Raw genomic sequence first — 25,853 nt, 5'->3', positions numbered from 1 at the left:
CATGCTTTTACTTATATTAGCTAAAAATAGCAATTTTTCTGAGTTTCATCTGTAACACTATTGGAGGGTATGACATCACCTGCCACTCATTTGAATATTCATAAGGTCTGGTCAAGAAATGTTTTCCGAAAAAAAAAAGTGAAATTTAAAAATGTCATATCTTTCTTATTTCTTATGCGATGTTTGTCATTTTTATCGTTCTGTAGGATTTTTTCCATTTTCTTTTTCTTTTGAAGTTCATTTGTTTTTTGGGTGGATTTCCTCTTTAAGTCATGAGAGTTATGAAAGTAAAATTGTATTTTGTACATAGCATCGGGCACATGCCAGGCATGTGCCCCCTTTGATTTTGCTTTTGTTTTTAAACAAAAGCAAGCCGAAAAGTAAAGATGGAAGTGGCGCCTTGTTTTGTTTTGTTTTTTGTCAGCTGATTAAACTGGGAAGTGGTACCAGAAATGTTTTTTGTGCCCCGGTTACAGAATTCCTGGAACCGTCTCTGGGTACACACCAAATTGCACAATTCTATTCCCAAAATGAAAAAGCCCCCTACCATGGGAGCCCCCCCCCCCCACGTTACTCACTCCCAGCCAGTTGAGAAACTTGGCATCTCTGTGTATCTCATGAGCGTCATAATTAACCATCATCACCAATATTCATCACACTCTGAACTAACACACGTTGGAATTTCATTTCTTTTCTCAGTTTGCGATTAATAGTATTTTATGACTTCTTGACTGTTTGGTTTTGTGGCAATTAATTATTTTCAGTTAAATTCGCTTTCTGGAATTACGGTGGTATATATTACCATCCCAGGATAGCTTCCTGTGAAAAAGTTGCAACAGAAATTACTTCTTCAAGGTTCAAGGTATTGAAACTGTGAACATAAGAAGAAAGAAATATAAAAGCCTTGAAAAGAGCATATAATTGTCAAAATGGCTGCCTCCATGTTGTGTCGACAGGGCCTCTCTCGTGCTCTAAATACCGTGAGACTGTCACGATCTACGGCTCTACTGAGCTCCAAAATTCGAGAAAATGGGCACTCGATGATGAAGAAACGGGATTTCAATGAATATCTCGGAGACAAGACAATAAGGATCGGTTGTGCCTCGGGTTTCTGGGGTGATACGTCTGTGGCCGGTAAGTGCCAGATATCGAGATGCGGTTGATACATAGATTCTACAGCGGCCAGCGTTTTAGTGGGCGGGGCCTGCGGTATTTCGACATCGCGCGCCGCCCGCGCCTCCGGCGGCGTGCCCAACAAAACGGAGCTCTCCAGGCATGAAAGCTGGCCTGGATTTGGTAGGGGTGAAGACCTAACTTTAGGGCTTACGACCTATTGAATTTTGTTTTGAATAGCTCGGACGTTGTGTCTGTATGAAGAAGGACGACAAGTGAAATCAAACACCACCTTTGATACTTAAACTACAACACCGCCATTATGAATACTAAACGAAAAGCAAATTCCAAATTTCATTCCTCATTCACAGTCTGGTCGACTCTGCTCTGGATGAGCTCATGAGCTGAGTCCGAGTCCTGCTGTACATGCTACTATTTGTGAGAGCCAGTAGAGTAACGAACATACAAGGTGCTGCCACTGCTGGTCATTAATATTCCGCCAGGGTATGGTATTTGCTCCAGGGTCATGAGGGTCAGACCGAGGGAATGATAAAATGATTAGAGCAATATTGATGACCTATACCTGAATGGACAGCTTATCATTGATCTGAGAACAGTCTTTCTTTTTCATGTTTTTGAACTAGTGTATTGGTACCGGTATCCAAATTTTGCAGCCATTGGCATTGCGTCTTGGCTATGTGACCTTGTCCATGACTTTGTGCAGTTGTCACTTGTCTACAATGCAACTTAGCCTTGAGACTTAAACAGAAATTAGTACCGGTACACTGGTATATCATTAGAGCAGCTAGCAGACAATTAATTTTATTTGTCATTTGCTTACTTCTCGGCTTGAAGACATTTTGATACGCCTTTTTGACAAACTGTAATTATCAACAGGTTCATAATGTCCCCACCACAAAATGGTAATTTAATGGAAATACACATAGTATTAACCTTCAATGATAATAGCTCTCATTCAGCAAGTGTTGATGAGGGTTGGGATTATGGTTCTATCATTTCAAAATTTTATGAAGTGCTATTTTTTCCCTTTGTAAGGTCAGTTAATTATGATGTGGGATATATAACCCCTTGATTTTGTAGACCTCTGTTTTTCTTGAGATACATTTAGTATTGCCTGTTGAGTCACTGATAAGAGTATAAACACTGCAGAAATACCTCCTTTTCATTGATATTACATGTATAACAAAAGAGAAACAACAATAATGACATTTATAATAAAACATATGGGGTCTCATCATCATTACAATATACATTCATGAACAGAATTTTCTACTTTATTTGGTTACAAGTGATATGAAGAGAGAGCATTCATACCCAAGCAAATGTAAAATGACCCATTTGAGATGTATGTGGTAGATTTCCAGATTCTATCCAATCACTATAATAGATTTTGTGTGTGTGTGTGTGTGTGTGTGTGCGCCTTGGTGTAATTATATGTCTTATGGTTTCATTTGGAAAGTTATCTCAATAATTCAGTTATCTCAATAATTCAGTTAACTCAGTAAAAGATATGCCTCATTGTCCGCAGAGTATTCCTTGGAATTTTGCATATTTGTATGTACGTGTGATTGTGACCCATCATTGCACATCAATTTGGCAGAGTTTTAATCATCAAAGCTTTGGAAATGACAGTTTGGGTGTGATGCCAGCTTTTTAGAAATTTGATTCTTTACAAAAAATCAATGTATGTGTTTACTATCTCCTATCTGAATGTCAGTTTCTTTGATTTATCATTTTTCATTATTTGAATCCACTCTTTGTAACAAATCTCCTGCACACTTTGAGCGCTAAAAATCTTGTTTATCTAGTTGGCATCATTCATACCATTTCTACACCAGGCATTTGAAATTAAAGTGGGACAAATGATTTATCTGTGGAAAGTTTCAAGAGGCCTTAGAGTGCAAAAAATACCAAAAGTGGGAAATAGATGTTCGGCGATTGTATCAAACTTTTGAGGTGACTCGTCACATGTGAATGTACAATTTGAAGATGAATATGAGTTATATGTTGTCATTATTTTTTTTCATCAATGAAGAGATTTCATTTGTGCATTTCTTTGCTGTTACCCAGCCCCACAACTGGTCCACATGGGCAACATTGATTACCTGGTCTTCGACTACCTGTCTGAGATCACGATGTCACTGCTTGCTGCAGCAAGAAGGAAAAATCCAGTGAGTAAGAATGATTTTGACCGAGCATAAAACTCAATATACTCCTTTTATGCAATATAGGTTGTCTGCATTGCAATTTTAGAATTAAATCATCCAGGGCATGTGACTATTGCGCATGTTATGTTTACTGATCAATGGTGATCGTTAATGATCATATTAATTTTCTCAATAGCTGTTTGCTTTTCAGGGTGATGATAATTCCTTAATAATTTTTGCAAATTGTATATAGATGTGTTTTATCAACAAGAATAATGAAAATTGATCAATTATTTTTCATTTCGTCCTTTTTAGAACTCATAATCCAGTGGGAGATAAACAACAACATTTTATTATTGCATTAAGTCACTATGAGAAATTTATGTATCATAGAGCACATCTCACACTGAAATTGAAATTGTGGTGCAACCTTCTGTCAAATTAGCAACGACTTTGAAATCTAAACAAAGTTTCTGGAGACAGCCAAGATGATTTTTGTATGTGAATCTAAAGGAAACACAGCTCTGAAAGATGGGAGTCCTCATTTCTCGACACATCAAAGACTCATTATAAAATTTGAAGCATCAAGAAAATTCTAAAGAGAAATAAACTCTAACTTAGCTCATATGTGATGATGTGCTTTGCAATGATACCACAGTGCATGATTCGTGACCAGATAAAGAAACATGTACAAAGCTCTGGTTTTCAAGAGTAAACCGAATGATATCTAGTGAAAGTGAATATGTGGGTCCTCTGGTAGAGCAGTGGCAATATTGAAGAAGCTATCCTGGATAAGACCTTATTGTTGTTGTTATTGTTATTATGATTATGATTATGATTATTGTTATCATCATCATCATGATCATCATTTTTATGCCTCCGCCACGAAGTGGTGCCGGAGGCATTATGTTTTCGGGTTGTCCGTCCGTCTGTACGTACGTCCGTGCGTCCGTCCGCATTCATTTACGCAATAACTTGAGTAATATTGACTGGAATTTTACCAAACTTGGTCCAAGTATAAAGTATGATGGGGCAATTACTTGATTAGTTTTGGGTGAAATTGACCAAAGGTCAAAGGTCAAGGTCAAATCATGAAATTGTATCTGTATACGCGATAACTCCAGACTGGATCTCGCAAATTTCACCAAACTTTGTCTGAGGATAATGTATGGTGGGACAATTACTTGATTGATTTTTGAGTGAAATCGGACAGAGGTCAAAGGTCAAAGATCAAGGTCAAACCCTAAAATTTATCTGTTTATGTGATAACTCAAAACTTGATGGAGCAGCTTTCCCCAAACTTGGTCCAAGGATGATTTATGATTGGGCAATTAGTTGAGTAGATTTTAGTGACATTGGCAAGAAGTCAAAGGTCAAAAGGTCAAGGTCAAATGCTAAATATGTTGCTATTTCCCCCATATCCGTGCCATGCCCAAAGGTATTTTCTTGAAACTTAGTGTAGACATGTACTTCTGCATAAAGATTCTCCAGAGAGAGTTTCATGTCAAGGTCAAAGGTCAAAAGGTTAAAGGTTAGGTGACTCGCAGATGGTTCAATGTATCTTCATGGAACTTGGTACATACGCATGTACTGACTGGCAGGGATTATCTAGGGAATATAATGGTCATGGGTCAATAGTCAGGGGGTCAAAGGTCAAGGTCAACTCCTCAATATTTTACTATTTCCCTCATAAACTAGTATGTATATGCAATGCTTGCATTATTATTTTTAAAATTCAATATACAATATGTACATGTATTACCTAATGGAGATTCTCTTGGAAATTTCCTGCCAGAGGGTCAAAGGTTAAGGGTCAAAGCAAGGCTTTAATGCAAAAAAAATATATATATTTGGCACTGTTATTACACTCTTTCTTCATACCTTTAAAATTACTCAATGCATAAACTTATAAAAGGATCAGTCAGAAGTTAAGTAAAAATCCTCAATTCCCCAAATACATGTACCTGAACTCTTTCATAGACAGTTATAGCAAACCTAGTTCAAGGAAAGTGAACATTCAAGATATTTCTGACAAACCTGTCATTTCAATATTTTGCCAGTTATGTGAAACTGTCATCACACATTGTGAAGACATTGTACTATACACCTATTGGGAGAATCATGCATTATGCCGGAGGCATCAGTCGCCATAGCGACATTTCTAGTTATTTTTATTATTATTGCCATCATTACCATCATTATTATTGTTGTTATTATTACTACTACTATTATCATTTTAAAGGAGTCTCTCACAATACTGTCCAAATTTTCTGCAGGACATGGGATACGCTCCGGACTTTGTCCTGGCTGTCCTCAAGCCCCTCATCAAGCAGATCAAGAAGAAGGGAATAAAGGTCATTAGTAATGCGGGAGGGGTCAACCCGCTGTCCTGTGCCCAGGCCATCAGGGAGGTGGCCAAGGAGGCAGGGGTGGACATCAAGGTGGCCGTCGTCATGGGTGATGACCTGATGGTTCAGGTATGACGTTTGCTCTGTGGTCCAACCTTTGGCCATACTGCCAGATACTGTCAGAGATTGTTGAAAAGATTACTACCGGTACATCTCCTTCTGAATCATTCAAATTTGTCCTTGGAAAATCTTATAATTAGCTATCAAGATATATTTGTGTTTTTATTAACCTGATTACTAAATCTCCACCCGAATCAATCAGATTTGTGCTTGGAAAGTCTTATAATTAGCTATCAAGATATATTTGTGTTTTGATTCTCCTGAAATATATACTGCAGCTAATTCAATTTGTTTGTCTCATGAGGGTTACCATTAGCCTTTTCTGGGAGTAATGTTTGTTGCTAGGTGACACTCCCTTCTTTACATCACACAAATTGAGGGCAAGGGAAATCAATTTTGGTCTTATTTGATGCACAAAGCAGGGGTGAATGCAGTCACTCACCCGTCCCTTCCCCCCCCCCCCCCCCACTATTTTTGGCTTGACATTTCTTGTAGCTAAGTGCTTCCACAGATTAAGAGATGATGTATATTTGTACACCAGCAAAATTCTATTACCTGCCACCTACCTAAATGCTAAATCATTCAAAGTTATTTGTTTGCTTAGCCTTTCTCTCCGGTCCCCCACCCCCCCCCCCCCCCCCCCCTTGACAATAACTCCTTAGCCCCAGATATATGGATACACACCGTTTCATGAAACAAATAGAATGTAGCTGCATGGGCCAATTGCTGAAGACATTTCCATCAAATGAAATTATCAATTTCTTAATAAATTGCAGTGTATAGCAAGAATTATAAATAGTATGATTAAAATATATGTTTTCATTTACTGTGAGTGACCTTTAAAACACTCTGTTGACTATTTCCTCTTTTTATGCTATTTGATTCCCTTTTTTGCATTGCTGTTTTCATCCAGAGAGATGCAGTTTATGCCATGAAACCAACAGACATTGATTCTGGAAGAGACTTGCCTGAATCGCTGGTCACCATGAATGCCTATCTTGGGTGAGAATGAGTCCCACTTTGCTGTACCTGTTTAGTGTATAGTGTAAACTGATCTTCCCAAAGTCTTTCCTTCCTACAGTATAACCTCACAGTCTGTCTGTTTGTTTGTAATCACAAGCACATTAATTTTGAGTCTCATAAGCTTATTTCTTGCTCTATGATTCTCTCTTTGTTTCACACACTCCTTTGCTTAATCTGTATGCCCTCCCTCTCTCTCTCTTATCTTTCTGTTGTAATCCAACAACTAACATTCACTAGTATTAGTATGTTAGTGTCTGTATTTGTAATTTGTTTCAGAAAGATGTGTGTGATGAGCATGTGCAAATATGTCTGTTTGTCTGTATGTATGCTTTTGTGAAAGTATTTGTTATTGTCATTGTGTGTTGATTGTCGTGTCTTAGTCTTGTCCTGTTCGTATGTTTTACTTGCTTCGAACACATTGGTAACAGAAATTTAACGAATGTTTTTAGGTCAGCCGAAAATAAGGGACATTTCCTTTCTGGCTGCTGCCTACCATAGCAATTCCTTTTACACTGTTTAACTGATATTTTTGTAATTGTATTCTAATGTTGTTGTATGTGTTTGTTTGTTTTTATATCTTCTTTGCTTTGGTGAAATAAAGAAACTTATATATAAAGTGTGTACATATGGACGTTTAAATTATGAATATATTCACATTGATATCTCCTGATCTTAGGGTAATTTGATCTATATCCAATGTAATTTTGAGATACCCCTTCATGTGTGGCACTGCTGTTTTAGCTTTCCACCTATTTCTGTAAACCTTTTGAATAGCATATTCATATGAATATTACATTGTGCTGTAATCATAGTCCTAATGACCCATTGCCCCTGTTAAACTCATTTAATGTTCTGTCATTTCTTGCAATTTACTGCGTCCAGAGCAACACCCATTGCCCGAGCACTGGACCTTGGGGCTGAGATTGTCTTGACTGGTCGCTGTGTGGACAGTGCTGTGGTTCTTGGCCCATTGATGCATGAGGTGAGAACAATCAACCGTGACTAACACTGAGATCATTGAACGTACTCTGGATGTGGGAAAAACTCTTTCCCAATCACATAAAAGAAGCCTGTTTGTGGAGCTCGAAGGCCCAAATTCACGAACAGTGGTTTATATTTAGACCATGGTCTAAAATAAGCTTGAAATAAGCATACTTTTGACATGTACGTATCAACACATGTTTCTTACAGGACGTCTGTTAGCTTACGCAATCTGTCATTTATATTTATGCAGAAGAATTATGCAGAAGCCATGTTTTGACTTTAAAGCACCTCCATGAATTCAGGCCCTTGCATTGCGCACACAGATTTCTTTAATTTGACAACTTCTGATACTGATCAGATGCATTCAGTTTGTTATATTCCTATACATTTCCCCACTTGGAGTTTAAGTGTTCTTTCATATAAATTCAACAGAAATCAATTCTTCTCTGTCTGAGCACAAAACAATTTGAGAATACTCTGCAAGTAAAATCTTGTCTTTACCAGGAATGCTTTGTTTGGTTACCCAAAGGACTTCTTGAGAATGTTGAATAAGATTTAAAAGATATTTTTCACAATTTCTCACAAAAGGGAATCAACAGTTTTTTTCCACCTCCAAGCAAGTTTACCTGCAAGTATGATATGACAATGTGTAGTGTTTAATATAGTGTGCTTAAAGATCATTGTCTAGTTCATCTCATTGTTTGTAGGTAAAGATTCTCACAAAGGGGTATTTAAAGACAGCGTTAGAATTTCTGATTTCACAGTGATTGACCCAGTAGAGTCCTTATCCTTGTCCTCTTGATGTAGTTTGGTTGGTCACCTGACAACTACGACATCCTGGCTGCTGGAAGTCTGGCCGGTCACTTGGTGGAGTGTGGGGCTCAGGCCACTGGTGGTATCTTTACTGACTGGCATCTTGTACCCGACTGGTCAGTTTAGCCCTTTTTCCATTTGTCATTCATTTTTGAGCTGGAGTGAAAACATGCTGTTTAATTGCTACTGATAGGCAAATTGCCATCGATGTAATTAAAACACTGAATAATTGTTGCTTATTTACGTCAATGAAGGTCAATTTGTCAGAAGCAATACGAACAACTCAGCGCAAGAATCATAAATTAGCATAATGTTTTGTTTTGAAGTTTCTATTTGAATAATGAGATGGCAGATTGCATGTGGTTTACGAAAGCCAGTTCACAGTTAGTGCATGTCTCAAATGACCCCTGCACCACAGACTTTCAAATAACATGGAAAGGTCTTGAGATGAAGCATTCACATGCCATCTTTGTAATCATCGCAAATGAAATGCATGGAGAGCTTTGGTTCAACATTATTGATAAATCACTTTCACTTGTATGTTCCAACAAGTGTGAAGCATGTATCTGAACATTCTACGTGTAGATAGAGCTTGCCTATTTGTTCTTTTTGTTTTGAAGTCAATGGCAAATTCACAGACCTTCTCAAATGACCTCTTGCTTGAACATGTGCAAATCACATCCTCGAACTGGCTCATAGGCCATGTGTGGAAGTCTAGCAGAAGACTGTCAAGAACTGAGACAGCACTTTGAGCGATCTGGATGGTTTAAGATGAGTTGACTTCTGATGGATGGACAGCATTTGCTCAATTGCTTGTAGAACTCATGCAAGAGAGAATAGCAGCTGCAGTGCTTAGCAGGACTTTGCAACAGGTCCAACAAATTCTTTTAAAATGCATTCAACTCCATTCTCTCTAGGCTTTTCAACCTACTTCAATCATGGCTTCAGTCTGATGAAGGAAGTTGTTAATGTTCCATCAAAAAAAGAAAAGAGAAATACACCAGAACAGATGCAAAAAAAAAACCAACAACAAACAAATCCACCTGATCATGTGTGAAAGATAAGTTTTCCCGTAGTCTCCAACCATTCAGCTAGTTTTTGTCAAGGATTCACATTCTCACAGTTTTTCCCACTGCCTATTTCTTCCTCTGCCAGGGATAACATTGGGTTCCCCATCGTGCAGTGTGCACCGGACGGCAAGTTTGTGCTGACGAAGCCACCCATGACAGGGGGTCTGGTGAACAAGGCTACTGTGGGTGAGCAGCTGGTGTATGAGATCGGGGACCCGAGGGCGTACATGCTTCCCGATGTCACCTGTGACTTCAGCCAGGTCAACCTCGCAGAGGTCAAAGGTTAGTTGCACTGAATCCTGTGGTTTTCTTCATTTGCATGGCATGATATCATAATGTGTGACAGTATATTGAAAGTATGAGCAGAGCTCGACATAAGCAGTGACCCGGGGCCACTAAGAATTAATGACGGCCCGCCAAATTTCTGAAAAGGCTATCTATTAATAGCACAATCAGGCACTTAAGATTCAAAGTGGAATGTTATGTTTGTGTTTATTTAGGACCACCAAAATTTCAAATTAAAAAATTTAAGTAACCCAAACGAGCCACCAAAGAAAAAATGTTAGTGTCGTGCCCTATAAGGCATATTTAAGAGTCGTCGATATTGACTAGTACTGATCACTTGTGGCAAACAAATAAAAAGTTTATGATTGCTTACGATGTGTACATTCATCTGTTGCCAGCAAGTTGTGTGTATGAAAAATAGGCCATGCACTGGGATTGACCATGCTCTTCAAAATTTTGAAAATGTTTTTAGAATTGATGTTATGAGAGCTAATGGTATGGATTAGAATATAATTATCAAAGCTGAAGGACATTTTCTTGTTACATGACTTTAGTGGATTTGAGACGGGAGCCTCCCAAGTATAAGCCTTGAAACTTCTGACGGCCTTAAGTATGCAAGTTGAATTAGGAACAAGAGTTGTACATGCCAATTGACCAGATCAAGTTATTAAGTTTAAGAATTACTTGAATGTGATAGAAGATGTATTTTTTTTTCCCCAGTACCGTAATCGTACTCAACATGAATTCGGATAAAAAAATGAGAGTCACTTTGATTTGTTTTTGCATCAAGGCATCTCAAAAGTGCTTATCAAGCTTCCAGGTAATCACTCTACCTTCCATGCTAAAAATCAAGAACAAACCCTGTTTGATGTGTTATCTCATCAGTTTTATCACTGAAATGCAGGCCTATGATGTTGAATTGTTCCCAATGTGATTGACTCATGCAGACAATGATGAAGATGGTGTACTGGTCACTGGGGTGAAAGGTTATAACCCCAGTGACAGCTACAAGGTCAGTGCTACATTCCTCGAGGGTTACAGGGCCACGGCAGTATCTACCCTGGCTGGCCCAAACTCTGTCGCTAAGGGGAGACGGACTGCAGAGAGTCAGATCGCCAGGTGGGGCCTTGATCTTGTAAAGAAGCATTTCTTAAGCTCTGGTGTGAAATGAAATCTTGTCCTAGTGTTTCAGACATACAAAATATTATATATTAAAGAGAAATTTACCCAATAGAGCAAGAAGAAGTGAAAGTGAAGGAACATATAATCTGAAAGGTAGGGGATACCTTTTACAGACCTCCCAAAATGCAGCAAAACATTAAATATGAACCTCAGGGGACTTGTTTAGGCCACTGCTGAGAAATTTGGAAGTCAACAGTTATCTACAATTTGAATAATGCACAAAACTCAACTACTCAGTAGTTCTGTGTGTCAGCCACGCTTAAGCCTTTTTGTTGCAGTCTTCTGTATTTTTTATCAATAAACACAAATCTAAAAGTATAAGAGCTGATGTAATAACATATAGAGTGTGTGGCAAGAATGTATATAGAAATGTTTGTAAGTTTTGATGAACTTTCTTCACAAAATATACATGATGGACACACATGCAGCACATGGGTCTGCAAAGGTAGCCTAGTAATGTACTGGAATTTACGGTGAGCCCCGAAAAAAATTCAATTCAAAATCTAACGGTCAATAAAAATGTACTAAATGTTACCTTCCACTTTCAATACTTTATGGGAGTTTCTAAAATGATACTCTCTTCAACATACCACTGTATTTATACAACTCTTCATTTAAGGCATGCAAATGTTATTGCTGCTTATTTTCCAGATTACAGCGCATGTTCCAGTTCCTGGGTATGGAAGACTTCACAAGAACAAGAATTCAGGTAGATATTACTCTTTAAAATAGTTTAATAACCATAGGTATGGCAACATTTGCAAGACTACACTATCTTTGAATCTCCACTTTGGTACTTATCATTCTATGACCCCCCCCCCCCCCCAAAAAAAAAAAGAGACAAATTTAGGTATTACTACAAAGAATAAAACATGGAAGCATGCAATGAACTGTCCTTCCTCTCAGTCAAGTTCAACATCCCAAAATACAAATGACCCCTTGACAAACAAAACAATATTTAACTTTTGTATGAAAGAATTCGCAAACCCTGAATAGCAAAAGTGATTGCATGGTCATCATGGACTAAATCATTCTTTACCATTTGCTAGTAAAAGACAGCTCGGTGATTGCTTTCCCCAAAGATGCTGATGTTCGCAGTGTCTGTGAACTACAGTGTACTGCAGTCCTAATACCCCAAAATTTGATAGGGAATCTGTAAAAATCTTCTGTTAGAACCAGAGGTGATGAAGCTAAGTTTGTGCTATGAGTATTCAAGATACGGGTGCTGTTCGTTATTCCGAAGGTTCGATATTCCGAAGGTTCGTCATTCCGAAGGTTCGTTCATCCAAAACACGCAAATTCCCTATACCTAGAAGTTCGTTAATCCGAAAATGAAAAAGGGTTCGTTAATCCGAACATTTGTGGCGTTATTCCGAGGGTTCGTTATTCCGAAGATTTGTTCATCCGAAAATGAAATTCGGAAAAACGAACCTTCGGAATAAGGAATCTTCGGACTGAAGAGCCTTGGGAAATAACGAACCTTCGGAATAACGAGCTGTAACCTCAAGATACACTGGTGTCTGCATCTCAACAAGAGATACCACAGTTTGTACCTCAAGCCCTCTGTGTCAACTTGTGGTCTTTTTACATGTGACAGTGAACCGCGCTGTATCATTTCTCTGACAATTAATCATTGATCAATCTAGGACGTGTATTTTTTTCCATTCTCATTACTATCCAGGAAGTAAGGATGATTGAAACTTCTATAATTTTTATGGTTCACATGATTATCAATGTTCTTGTTATGGTGTTTTTTTTTTCCCTTCTCATTCAGGAAGTAATTCCTTAGCCTCACACTTCACTGAGGTTAATTTGATAGTGATTTGAGTTGGTTTCATATCAGTGATTTTTTTTTTTCATTTGTACTTCTGCAAGTTTTCTTTGTCAACATCATATTATTTATTCAGTGATGTGAGAGGAGGTGTTTCAATGCAGTAGTTGATGTTTGGTAAGAGATAGATATGTGTGTTGCCCGTTGTTTGTAGGTTGGTTTGTTGGGTAGTGTTTAATTACAAGGCTCGATTTCATCACTCGGAAATGCCAACACCTACTGTGAATTACACTTACTGCAGTTCCATTGCACCAGCTGGAAATAGTAAAAACAAATTCAAATTAAAGATTCAAATTCAAATTTATTTCACATGCTAAAAAGAAGACATCATTTTCATCACGTTCACAATACAAAAGAAGAGAAAAATATATACATACATAGCACGTGAGGGATCAGTAAAGGCCATATGAAGCCTATTGAGACCGATTCCCTTACATACAATAAATAAGATGCAATTTCCATCAGAGGCATGCAGTTACAGTGGTACAAACACAGATGAAGAAATATACATTAAGCAGATATACATTAAACAGATGGGCCAATGTCACTGTAGTGAATAGTTGTTTTGATTTATATACCGCAAAAGCAGAGATTTTTGCTTGCACAACATGTGACACTTATGCAAATTTGTGAAGAGCAAAGATTTGCGAAAGTAAAATGCATGCGAAAGGTTTTGTCTTTACAGTGCATTGAATATCGATGGCAATTTTTCAAAATTTAATGCTGCGGAAAAGGCTGTTGGCTCCAAGTTGCAAAAGTTTAATACTGCAGATGTTTTTGATTTTACAGTAGATAATATACCTGTGTGAGTTGGGGCCATTGTGCTTCTTAGCAACAATGTCAAGAAGACTGTATCAAATATGGAAGTATTTGAGGTTTACATTTATCAAAAAAAAAAAAAAAAACATGAATGTTGCTTTGTTGCAGAACACAGATATAACATGTGCCCCCCCCAAAGGTTTTCACTTTTATCATAAGCAACAGTAATTACTCTCATCATGGCAACAACTTGAGTGTGAACCGCTGACTGGTTGTTGTCTAGCTGATGTCTAATACAGTAGCTAAGATTATTGTAAGTTGTAATATGTTTTAAAGTGTCGTGTGATGTATGTACATGACGTATGTGGGCGTGTCTCCTTTTCGTACAGGTGATTGGCTCAGAGGAGACGTATGGTGCTCATGCCCGCGACTTGAACCCACGTGAGGCCGCCATGTGGGTGGCCGTAGAACACTCCCAGAAGAGAGCCCTGGAGTTGTTCGCTAGAGAGCTTGCTCCAGCTGGCACTGGAATGGGTAAGCGATGATGCTGGATGCAGTTGTCATGGTAACCATGAAATAATCTCTTTATTACTGTGAACAATATATAGCAATGCATGTGAAATTAAATGCAGTTGGGAAAAACTCCCACTGTTTTTTGTTGTTATAGTGAATTCAAAGCTGGATATCATTGCTGTTTCATGCTTAAACTGCAGGAGAAGAATGAGGTTATTTGGTACATATCAAGAGAAAGTAGGGGCTTTGTACTTACTTATGTTTGTGTTTTGTTTTATTTGTCTTTTGTTTAGCTCCTGGTTTGACTGGACTGGTTGGAGGTAGACCCAAAGTGTGAGTAAATCCATATTTAACTGTATTTTGCCTGTCACTAGTGTCAGCGGGTAATTTCAACCAATCTCTTCTTCAAATGTCAGGAAAAAAAAGCTGTTTATAACTTCAGGAGCTCATTTATTTGTCTTATACAAAATATGAAACATGGGAATTGATAATTGAATTGATTATAGTAATGTATCAGAGTAAGTTTAGATAATGTCTCAAAAAGGACTCATTATCATTCATTTGTGTTGTCATAGCAACAGTTGTGATTTGTTTTTCTTTGTGATTGTCCTATGTCAGTGATAGCGAGTGAAGTTGACATTTATTGGCAATTGCATTGATTTATAATCTTTATTACATTTATATGTGTCGTGTATATTTGTTACATATGTGAACTAGGAGTTGATTGTGATGCTTAATGATACATTACAGGCTGACCTCGATAATATGGCCATCAATTAACCTGATTCTGTGCTATCCAGACGTCAACTGGCTGACATTTTTTAATGTTTTCATGTACTTTCAGTGCCAAATCTCTCTCAAAACAAACAGAGAGTGAAATAGACCCACGGAAATGGACATAAAACAATCAATGCTTTCGAAAAAGAGATTAATATAGAGATTTATAGTTACCGCCAATGTATAAGACAATTTTATCAGCAGTGTTATTGTAAATACGGAAAGCTGCTACATGTGGGTATCTTGCACTTGTTTAAAGTGAAAACAAAGTTCTGATAAGGGCTTGAGAACCCGTCTGGCACCATTTCATATTTGCTTGCAATATATCGAAAGAGTCTACAAAGAAACTTACCTGGCTGACGCGGTTTGCCGGAATGATGAGTCGTTTTGGAGTATTTTGAGAAAAATAATAAAAGTCGGAAAATCGACTTTTATTCCAGAAGGCTCCAGACTAACTCGGTCTCAGGGGGAACTCGACCCTATTTCAGACAATTTACACGCAGTTCGTGATGGCCTTATACTGTACCAGTATAATACCAAATGAGGCCTAACTGAACAGACAGGAAAGTGTGTGCTAATCCTGTACAAAACAAATGGACAGCGTGCTGTCCTCAAGCCTATACGCACATATCACCTCAGTTGCTGAGATGCGCAGTCTTTGAAGTTTTTGTTGTTGTTTATCAAGTGTCTTTGATTGTTTTTAGATGTGCTTGATAGGCGCACACTAATTTTGCATACGCGCCAAAGAGGTTTTTGATGCGCGCGTTGTAACAACTCGGACCATTACTGCAAGTAGCCAGAACTTTAACGCGAAGCGCTACAACGTAGTTTATACAGGCCGCTCCCATAGTACAACACTGTACAATCCAGAGGGACAACCAATACAACTCAGCCCGCCGTCAAAGCGAGGCCGAGTTATCCCCGAGTCCGAGTTTAGCCTGACCCCGTTCGGGTAAGTTCTGAGACTGAACTTTTTTGGTTTATATTTTGCATTTTCGTCGTTACCCATCGAATATCTTGTTATTGCAGCTTTATTCCGCACATTTCCTAGGCATACGTTCACATTTGGGAGTGAAATTTGACAACTTTTGCAGGCGTACCAGAACTTTGTTTGGGCTTTAATGCCTGTCTATCTATTAGAATGATATCTCTCTTATCCAGCCAGTTCGCTCATCAGATACCCCACGTGGCAAGTTAATCAAGGTCGAATTATACATTGTTGTTAACTTTTATCTCTCTCTCTCTTTCTTTGCAGATCCCCTATCTTGAAATTGCATTCCTTCCTCTATCCCAAGGAGAAGGTTCCAGTAAGTTTGTTTTTATTTCTGATTTTCTTACTTTTCCATCAAACGACTGATTTCATGTGTGCATTTTGTAGTAACACTGAAAGGATGTTGCCTTAAAGGGTGTGTACAGTTCTGGTCGAGGTGAGGATTTAGCTTTCAACGTTTTACGAGATATTCAGAAACCACTCTATGAGATGTCAAAGAGCATGCAGTTCTAAGGGGTATCAAAAGTTTAGTTGATGAAAATCGGTTTTGAAATGGCCGAGATATCCAAAAACAAGGTAAAACAAAGAGATCCTAATAAAGTTGTGGCATGTCGCCTTTTATTATTAGCAGTCTTTTGGATATCTCAGCCATTTGAAAACCAATTTTCATCAAATAAACATTGAATCCTTCTTAAAATTATATGCTCTTTCATATTTCATAAGAGGCTTTTCATTATCTCACTTAGGAAAGTTCAAAACATGAATCCCCACCTCAACCAGTACCGTACAGTCCCTTTAAGGGCCTATATTATTGTAGGAGACGTCAACCTTAACCTATGCCACTCAACCTCCCCCCCAAAAAAAAATAAAAAATAAAAAAATAAAAAAAAATGACTTGTGCTCTCACTAAGAAGGTGATTCCAGGGCCATGTTCAAGACATTTCCAAACAAGGTGACAATTTATTCACCTGTAAATCAAGAGGATGTCATCTCAATATTTCCAAGACATTTTCTGGGCTGGGAGACACCTCCGCATCGTCTCCACATTGTTGCCAGTAGGTTGCCATCAGTTTAATTCAATTCAGTTCAAGTAATTTTGAGTTTCTGGAGGTCACAGAGTTGTCGTGGAGACTCACAGACAAAATTAGTCTCCATGGCTTGGCCTTGACCGAGGAGATGTTGCGGAGACATTTCCGAGACCAGCTGGAGACTGAAAAGAGTCTCAACAAAAATATTGAACATGTTCCATTCTCTCGCAACTCCCCAGAGACCCTGCTAGTCGTGGATAGACATTGTGGAGACAAATCTTATTTATCCTCCATTTCTCTGTTTTAATCACAGATTACAATCGATGTGGAGGGTAACCAGGAAGAATTCAGCATGCCGGCCAGTCAAGAGAAAGAAGCTGGCAGCGCTAGCGAGTCAGATGCTGCTCCCAGTGGTGATGTTCAGACAGGCAGTCACTCATTCACCGTGGGTCAGCTGGCCTATACACGGAGTGGGGACAAGGGCAACTCCAGCAACATTGGTCAGTACAACTTGACATTTCAGATTATTTGTCAACAGTTAAGCAGTGACATAATACAAATGTACCACCATGAGCTTCAATTACACTTGATTAATATGCATTCCATATCATTTCTGTATAGGGGAAATGTTACATGATTTCATTATTGCCAATCACTGATCAGTATTTATGTAGACCATTAAAGATATGCCTATTAAAATTAGATTCCAGTTACCACATTGCAAAAGAAAATGAAAATGATATAGCAATGGGACAACTATTTTATTACTGTGGTTTGTTGGTGCTATTGTTATATTCATTATTATTATTATCATTTCTTCATCATTGTTATCTTCATTATTATTTCTAATTATTGCATCTTACTCCTCCCACAGGTGTCATAGCTAGGCATCCATCCTATGTGCCTTACCTGAGGAATGCACTCACATCTCAGGCAGTGCAGGAGTACTTCCAGCATGTCTTTGAACCAGCTACAGAAGGAGAGGAATTGGTCACCAGGTAAGGGTCATTTTTGTGGTGTGTTTATTTTTTAATTGTTTCTTTTCTGTTTTCATTCTTTTTAACATTTTTGTTGTCCCCGCCGAACGAGTTCGAGCAGGGGACTATGAAACGGGCTCCGTACGTGTGTGTGTCCGTCCGTGCGTCCGTCCGTGCGTCCGTCCGTGCGTCCGTCCGTGCGTCCGTCCGTGTGTGCGTCCGTGTGTGATCAAAATGTTCAAAATGCTACTCCTTCGCCATTTCTAACCCGATTTTGATTCTGTTTGCTTTATATGATAGCACTACATGGGAGCTTTGAAACTTCTACACAGAATTTCAATTGTGACCTTTGACCTTGACCTTTGACCTATATTGTACATTTTGCTTCAAAATGCTACTCCTTCGCCATTTCTTACCCGATTTTGATTCCGTTTGCTTTATATGATGGCACTAGGTGAGGGCTTCAAAATTTCTACACAGAATTTCGACCTGTGACTTCTTTGACCTTTGACCTTGATTTTTGACCTATATTGTACATTTTGCTTCAAAATGCTACTCCTTCGCCATTTGTAACCCGATTTCAATTCCGTTTGCTTTAAGTGATGGCACTAGGTGAGGGCTTCAAAACTTCTACACAGAACTTTGACCTTTGACTTCTTTGACCTTTGACCTTGATTTTTGACCTATATTGTACATTTTGCTACAAAATGCTACTCCTTTGCCATTTGTAACCCGATTTCAATTCCGTTTGCTTTAAGTGATGGCACTAGGTGAGGGCTTCAAAACTTCTACACAGAATTTCGACCTGTGACTTCTTTGACCTTTGACCTTGATTTTTGACCTATATTGTACATTGCCTACAAAATGCTACTCCTTCGCCATTTCTAACCCGATTTTGATCGTTTGCTTTATATGATGGCACTAGGTGAGGGCTTCAAAACTTCTACACAGAATTTTGACCTTTGACTTCTTTGACCTTTGACCTTGATTTTTGACCTATATTGTACATTTTGCTACAAAATGCTACTCCTTTGCCATTTGTAACCCGATTTCAATTCCGTTTGCTTTAAGTGATGGCACTAGGTGAGGGCTTCAAAACTTCTACACAGAATTTTGACCTTTGACTTCTTTGACCTTTGACCTTGATTTTTTTTACCTATATTGTACATTGGCTACAAAATGCTACTCCTTCGCCATTTCTAACCCAATTTCGATTCCGTTTGCTTTATGTGATGGCACTAGGTGAGGGCTTCAAAACTTCTACATAGAATTTTGACCTTTGACTTCTTTGACCTTTGACCTTCATCTTTTTACCTATATTGTACATTTTGCTACTAAATGCTACTTCCGGCGGGGACATATATTACGCACCGCGTAATTTCTACTTTTCCTTGTTTTCTCAGGACTGGCAATTTTCTTTCGTTATAACCAAACAAATAAACAATAAAAATACATAGAATGGATAATCTTACAACCTGAATTTTTACTTAGTTGTAACCGGAATTTTGTTATAACCGTGTTAGTTATGACAGTAGTGCACTGTACCAATAATTCACAGATCTTATTTGTCATTGTCCGCTTTAGCCTCACTTTAGAATATAAAACACATGGACCTATGCACTCATGTATATGTGAGTACCATCTGCATTGCTACTGAAAGTTAATTTGCTGTAAGGACTGGCTGTCCCAAGAAATGATGGAAGTGACAATCTATGAGATTCTGAAATTCCCATAGATTTGCACAGAGATTCCTTTAGAGGACAAGTTCACCTTCATAAACATAAGGATTGAGAGAATGCAGCAATATTAGTAGAACACATCAGTGAAAGTTTGAGGAAAATTGGACAATTGATGAAAAAGTTATGAATTTTTTAAATTTTTGTGTTGGAACCGCTGGATGAGGAGACTACTAAGGCTCGTGATGTCATATGAGTACAACAGTATAAAGAAAATGTAAAGAAAATTCAACATATTTTCACTTTTTTCACATAATAAAAGAGCACTTGACTTGCCTCTTTCTAAAGGCAGTGGGAATGATATTATCCATAACATATGTCAGTAACGAGTCAAGGGAATGTGTACTTTTTTCAAAAGATAAAATTTTGTGAAATTCTCTTTATATTTTCCTTATATTGTTGTACGCATGTGACATCATACACTGCAGTAGTCTCCTCATCCAGCGGTGACTGCACAAAAACTTTAAAAAATTATGACTTTTGAACGGATTGTCCGATTTTCCTCAAACTTTCAAAGATGTGTTCTACTAATATTGCTACATTCTCTCAATCCTTTATGTTAATGAAGGTGAACTTGTCCTTTAAGTAATGGGTTTAGTGAGAACTCTGATTTACCCCTTTCTGTGTCAGGGACTTTGAACAGTGTGTACAGTGCTATGGGATTTTCTGTGCCAATGGGCTGCAAAACACACAAATGGTTAAGCAAACAAAATTTTGATGTTGCAAATTGCTTTGTGTGCAGGTACGAGCTGCCAGGCATCAATGGCTTCAACTTCGTGCTCAAGAATTCCCTTGGAGGTGGCGGAGTTACGTCGTTAAGAAGCGACCCGCAGGTAACATAAGGGCCTCATGCATTTCATGTACTGTAAAGAAAGATATATTCGCATATGAAATTTTCCTGAATTGGGGCTGATGACCTTTTTCAGGGGATAAATTTTAATGAATTGGCACTGGTGTTCAATGCATATAGCGTAGACAAGAACTTTCACATACATTTTTAGTAATTCTGTGAATCTTGGCTCTCGCAAAATTCGTGAAATTAAAATGCACATGAGCATTCCTAATTTTACAGTATCACATACTGCATTTTTTCATGTTGCTCTTATTTTGAAGATATCATGAGTTGACTGATATGAATCATGAAACTAAAATATTGCCTCTTATATTGTATATTTGTGAAATTGACATGCTAACGTATTGCCTCTTTTTAGACAAATGTCTCCAAGTTTGGAAAGTCTAACTTTGCTGTTTCAATAGGGATAATACTTTGTAGTCATTGATCACAAATTTAAGCACTTGTGTGTATAAGTATGAATATGAATCATTATGCTCACAAAATTGATAGTATATGCAGTATGTTAGATGCAAATTCAAATTTACCCACGAGGAACACATTTCAAACTCAAATAGATCAACCTACTCATTACAAAAAGTAGGTTAAATCAGATGCACATATATTGTGATAAATTGATATGTCATGTTGTGTTTGTTGCAATATATTCTTATAAGTGCATTCATTCTATTAAATTACACAGATGAAATGCATGATAGTTTGTGGGGGTGCCGATAGTTTTTTTTTTTTTTTTTTTTTCAGATGTAGAATTGGTGTGCCATATTTAATATTTGTGTCAGCCCCTTTATGGTGCTGGTGTTACTTCCAACAAAAATCTACTACCTCCAATTCAGGATAGTGCTGTCCCTGACCTTTTACATATAATGGTGTTTTGCTATCTTTCAAATGGAGGAAAGTTTTATAATTTGCCCAATCCCTTGTGATATCTTGTTTCAGGGAAAAGCTTACGGACAGATGCTGACAGACTTCAAAATCGACAACCTGCCAGATCTACTAGCAAATTCGGAGTCATAGACAGGGATTTCACCACAGATGCTACTATCTGAGGAATTATGGAAGCAGTATTATTCAAATTCATCACCTTTACAGACCTCCCAACCATACTGAATTTGGAAGAATCTGAATTTTGACCATTCCCAGCTCTTGTTTCAACAAGAGTTTCTTATTTTTCTGGATAATTTTACTACACACTCCTATAGGAACTGCTCTTTCTTTCCTACTTTTGAGCCAAATCATCCCTATTTTTCAGTCAGAAAGGTTGGGAGGTGTGCCTTTGGCTTTCCTTGACTCACAAAGAGACCAAAACTGAAATATTCATGTGCAGGGTCCATGTCTGTAGCAATGAGAGAGGAAAATCATGGATTCTCAGAATAATTGATTTTGATACCAAGAATGACACGAAAACAGATATGTTCTATGTATATTGCTCCAGAAAGACAGCAAGTACACCCTCGCCTACCATACTTCTTTGTCAAGATGGATTTTAAAAAAAGACCGAAATGATTTAAGCGATAGAACCAAGGAGTCAGATTTTCCTGTGGAAAATTGTGGAATCTAGAAAGATTTTTAGAGGATGTACGGAATATTTGAGTGAAGAAATCAATCATGGATTTTTACTTTCATTAACATTCTTTTGTCTTCTCATTTTTCAAATGCTTCCCTTCATGCTTCATAAAATGCGTAGTATAGGATATTTGTATTTCTACACTTGAACTGTCATTTGTCTTTGATGGAGGTATATTGACTATGATGAGGTATGATTTACTTCTTGGATTCAAGCAAGAACCCCTCAAGCTTCATGGCAGACTGAAAGTTCATGTATCCCTTTTGTCACACTGAAAATTAGGTTCCTTTAATAAGTCGGCATATTGTTGGCTGAGGTAGACAATTCAGACCTTTCCCCAGAATAATGATACTGGAAACTCTTTATTATGGAAGGTGAAACAGTGCTATAGATTTTCAGTGAATTTGTTTGGACTCGGAAAATATTCCAACCATTAATCTCGGTACGATATAATAACATGGGATTAGTTTTTTATTTCTTAAAAAAAGAAGAAAAAAAAACTCTTGGTGTATTACTGTAAGATTTCATACATGATGTTGGGAAACAGTATTCTTATCCATGCAAAATTTCATGGCGTTTGCAAAAGGAATATACAACCTTTAAATCATTTTTTTTTTCAAAAACACTCAGGTGTTTTATCATAAGATTTCATACGTAATGTTTGGAGATATTATTCTTGAACCATGCAAAATTTAATGACATTTGCAAAAGGTTATACGACTTTTAACTCATTCCCTGCCAGATCCTGATGTCCCTGTTGATTATATATGGGGTGGACTAGGGCCCTATGAGAAGTGGGTTGATTTCATCATGGCAGGAAATCAATACCAGGCAAAATATCCATTGTTGCAGCACTTGTTACAAATACTTCACAGTGTCTTCCCTAACTTTTCTGAGTATGCAGTAACATTTTGCTCACAGAGAGACTATGTGGTGGTTGGAAGTGATATTTCCCTTCACGCCATTTTTCAGACACTTCTCAAAATGTTTCAAAGGTGTGCAAATGCATAGTGTGAAAACAGTGTACCTGATAAAATGTCCATCCTTATAAGGCTCCTTTCACATACATACATAAGGGACTTGCTCTGAACTTTTTTCCATTTCTTCATTTTGATATTTTTGTTTTCTCATATGCTGCAGCACTGGCCACAGTTTGAAGGCCATTTGATAGATTTGTAATATTAGAAAGCGAATGCCCCCATTGCCTTGGCATTCGGCTACCTTTCAAACTTCTTCTTCAGAAGAGAAATTTTGCTAACATCACTGTAGTTTATCAGGTGTTAATGGATGAAATCCTTTTATCTCTGTATGACTCTGTAACAGGGGTACTCGTACAGTGAAAAAGTACGCTTTGAAAAAGATTTACAAAACAAATCCTATTGATACCAGAGAATGAAACATTGAACATCTAGCTTGACTCTATAATGATGTATTTCAATACTTGTGGACTATGAATTCATAACAGTACCTTTCCTTCACATGTGCTACCTGACTTGTGGGTAGGTTTGTTTGTATGTGCGTTTGTTCTTGTCATACCATCATGTACTGCCGATTGTACCTCTACATAGTGAAAACTTTGGGTAAACTGCTATGACAAAAAAAAGGAAGGAAAGAAAGAAAATATTTTCTATGTGCAATTGACTTGTGTAACTTTGAGAGATAACAATTTTATTGGGAATTATTCATAGTTTGTAGGCTTTTGTTACACTGTCCTGAAAATGTTGGTTTAAATTGTTTGTTAAACATATGTGATTTACCAGACACCCTTGATATTGTAATAACTGATTTCTTTATTAATTTCTTTCTCATCAGTTATTTCAGTAGGACTTCAGGAAAGAACATATGTGTATATACCTTCCCTGACTACAATAACAAAGTCTATGCAGAGAGATAATGATGTACCTGAGAAGGAAGTTTTTGATGTATATTTTATTCAAATGTCAGTATTTTGTGAATGTACAATGTTCATGTGTGAAAAAAAAATCAGCCAACAGAAAACATTATTTTTATTATTTTTGTCATTAAATGGTGATATGAATCTGTAGCATGGAAATGGTTACAGAACTTTATATAACGTGTGTGACTGCCTTCTGTATATTGGTAATTTTAGATGTATTAAAGATTGGCCATAGAACAAGTCTGCTTTGTAAAGCAAATGGGCTTGTTTGTCAACGAAATGATATGTCATTGATGAAAGCATTTCAGTTGCTTTGTTATATGTTCATTTGTTGCTTAAAGTGGCATTCATTGCAGCAAACCCTTGTACTCATGAAGTATGCCTGTTTTTATTGTTGTTGTGTAAGTATTCAAAAACCTTATGTTTTGAAGATGTTTCATTATGATTTGTGCTAAATGTATGTGTAAGTTGTCAATATTGTCAAAATATGCTTTTGTATGTCGCTATTCTGCTACTTTGCTTTTGTCAGCCCAGGGTATTAGCGTCAATTTATCATTCCAAAGATTTTAGCTAGCACTGGTTACTTGTAGGTTGTATTTAATGAGAAGAATGTGAGTGATAAACACTCAGCAGGAGACAATTAAAAGATCAAGCAATTTCACTGCAAATACAACTTGTGCTCATACATCGTGCATGTCTGTGATGTGGTGGAAACAGAAATATGATTGTGTGGTTAATAGTCTGCATTATACAACACCTAAAAAGAATGTAGTTGTCCGATTGGTAACTTTCACCTCGTGCGAAATCTTGTACCATCGCACTCGTGACTATTAACTACTGCACGAGCTGAAATTTTCGTGTACAGATATTTTTGCGAATTGCTACTTGGAGGACATTTGCCCGTGTTGTTAATTTCGCGGTTGCGACGGTCTAACTGAACGTAACTATTTGCGCATTGTTATTTTCGGGTGTTGTTATTTTTGCGGTTCAAAGGCGATTCGCGAAATTCGCGAAAATAAAACCACCGCGAAAATTTCAGCTCGTACAGTATTTGTATAATGTACTTCCTACTGACCTAACTGTCTTCAGAAAACACTAAGTGAGACAACAATTACAGTACACACTGATAGATTTGTGAATGGTAGGTGACAGGACATTTTTCCTGTTTTTTTTAATTTTGCTTTTTATGATCTTATGGCAATTGCAAAAAAAAAAAGAAGAAAACATGTACAATGTTCATAAGAAAGTGTGACTTATATCAGTGATAATGAAAATTTTCCCTACAGAGCATCCTTTCAAGGACTAAAAAATACTTTCTGGAGAAAAAAACTGAAATCTCAGAATGCTACCAATATATATATATACATATATATTTATATCTATATTCAGTTGTGTTTCTTTTTTGGGGGGGAACATGTATATGGTATATATATATATACATATATGCATTATATATGTGACCGTGCATCACAAAACAAACAAAAAGTTGCACCCCTTGATTTTGTGTGAGGACTCAAGAAAGGTGAAACAGGTCAACCTAGTCAGTTTTGAGTTTTCCATATTTTCTGAAAGAGCTATTCTTCTACATTATCCCTAAGTTTGGGATCATAAATTCAATGGGATAGTGGGTTTTCAGCAGTTTTTCTACAGCCCCTTTTTTGGTAAAGTAGTGTGATCAGGGTTTTTTTAGAGGCCCCTTTTAATTTCTTGAAAATCCTTTGCACACTCTTCACTTTCAACTCTCCAATAACTTTTGAAAAGATGATGCTACTGCTTTGAAAGTTGATATTTATTATGAATAGAATGTTTTAATCAAGCATG

At 37.4% G+C, this 25,853-nt stretch overlaps 1 protein-coding gene across 1 annotated transcript; it reads left to right on the top strand.

Annotated features, from left to right (window-relative positions):
* Window positions 1-929: 929 nt before the first annotated feature.
* On the top strand, window positions 930-24,819 carry LOC140234607 (uncharacterized). Its single transcript, XM_072314634.1, has 16 exons — window positions 930-1,134; window positions 3,205-3,305; window positions 5,558-5,758; window positions 6,663-6,751; window positions 7,655-7,754; window positions 8,564-8,685; window positions 9,725-9,921; window positions 10,872-11,043; window positions 11,758-11,815; window positions 14,086-14,230; window positions 14,503-14,542; window positions 16,242-16,293; window positions 17,319-17,505; window positions 17,880-18,003; window positions 20,461-20,551; window positions 21,508-24,819. The coding sequence occupies exons 1-16, from the start codon at window positions 930-932 to the stop codon at window positions 21,583-21,585; spliced, it is 1,962 nt and encodes a 653-aa protein (XP_072170735.1). The 3' UTR covers window positions 21,586-24,819.
* Window positions 24,820-25,853: the final 1,034 nt, after the last annotated feature.

This window comes from Diadema setosum, chromosome 11 (genome assembly GCF_964275005.1).
Source record: "Diadema setosum chromosome 11, eeDiaSeto1, whole genome shotgun sequence".
In the NCBI taxonomy this organism is placed as follows: Eukaryota; Metazoa; Echinodermata; class Echinoidea; order Diadematoida; family Diadematidae; genus Diadema; species Diadema setosum.
The sequence above is the reverse complement of the archived record's forward strand: the minus strand, read 5'-3'. Positions and strand labels throughout refer to the sequence as shown.

Bases quoted from the DNA above. Each gene is read 5' to 3' on its own strand.
- LOC140234607 (XM_072314634.1), top strand. From the start codon at position 930: ATGGCTGCCTCCATGTTGTGTCGACAGGGCCTCTCTCGTGCTCTAAAT. The intron at 16,294-17,318 runs GTAAGTTTGTTT...TTTTAATCACAG, and splicing joins ATCCCAAGGAGAAGGTTCCA to ATTACAATCGATGTGGAGGG. The intron at 17,506-17,879 runs GTCAGTACAACT...CTCCTCCCACAG, and splicing joins GGGCAACTCCAGCAACATTG to GTGTCATAGCTAGGCATCCA.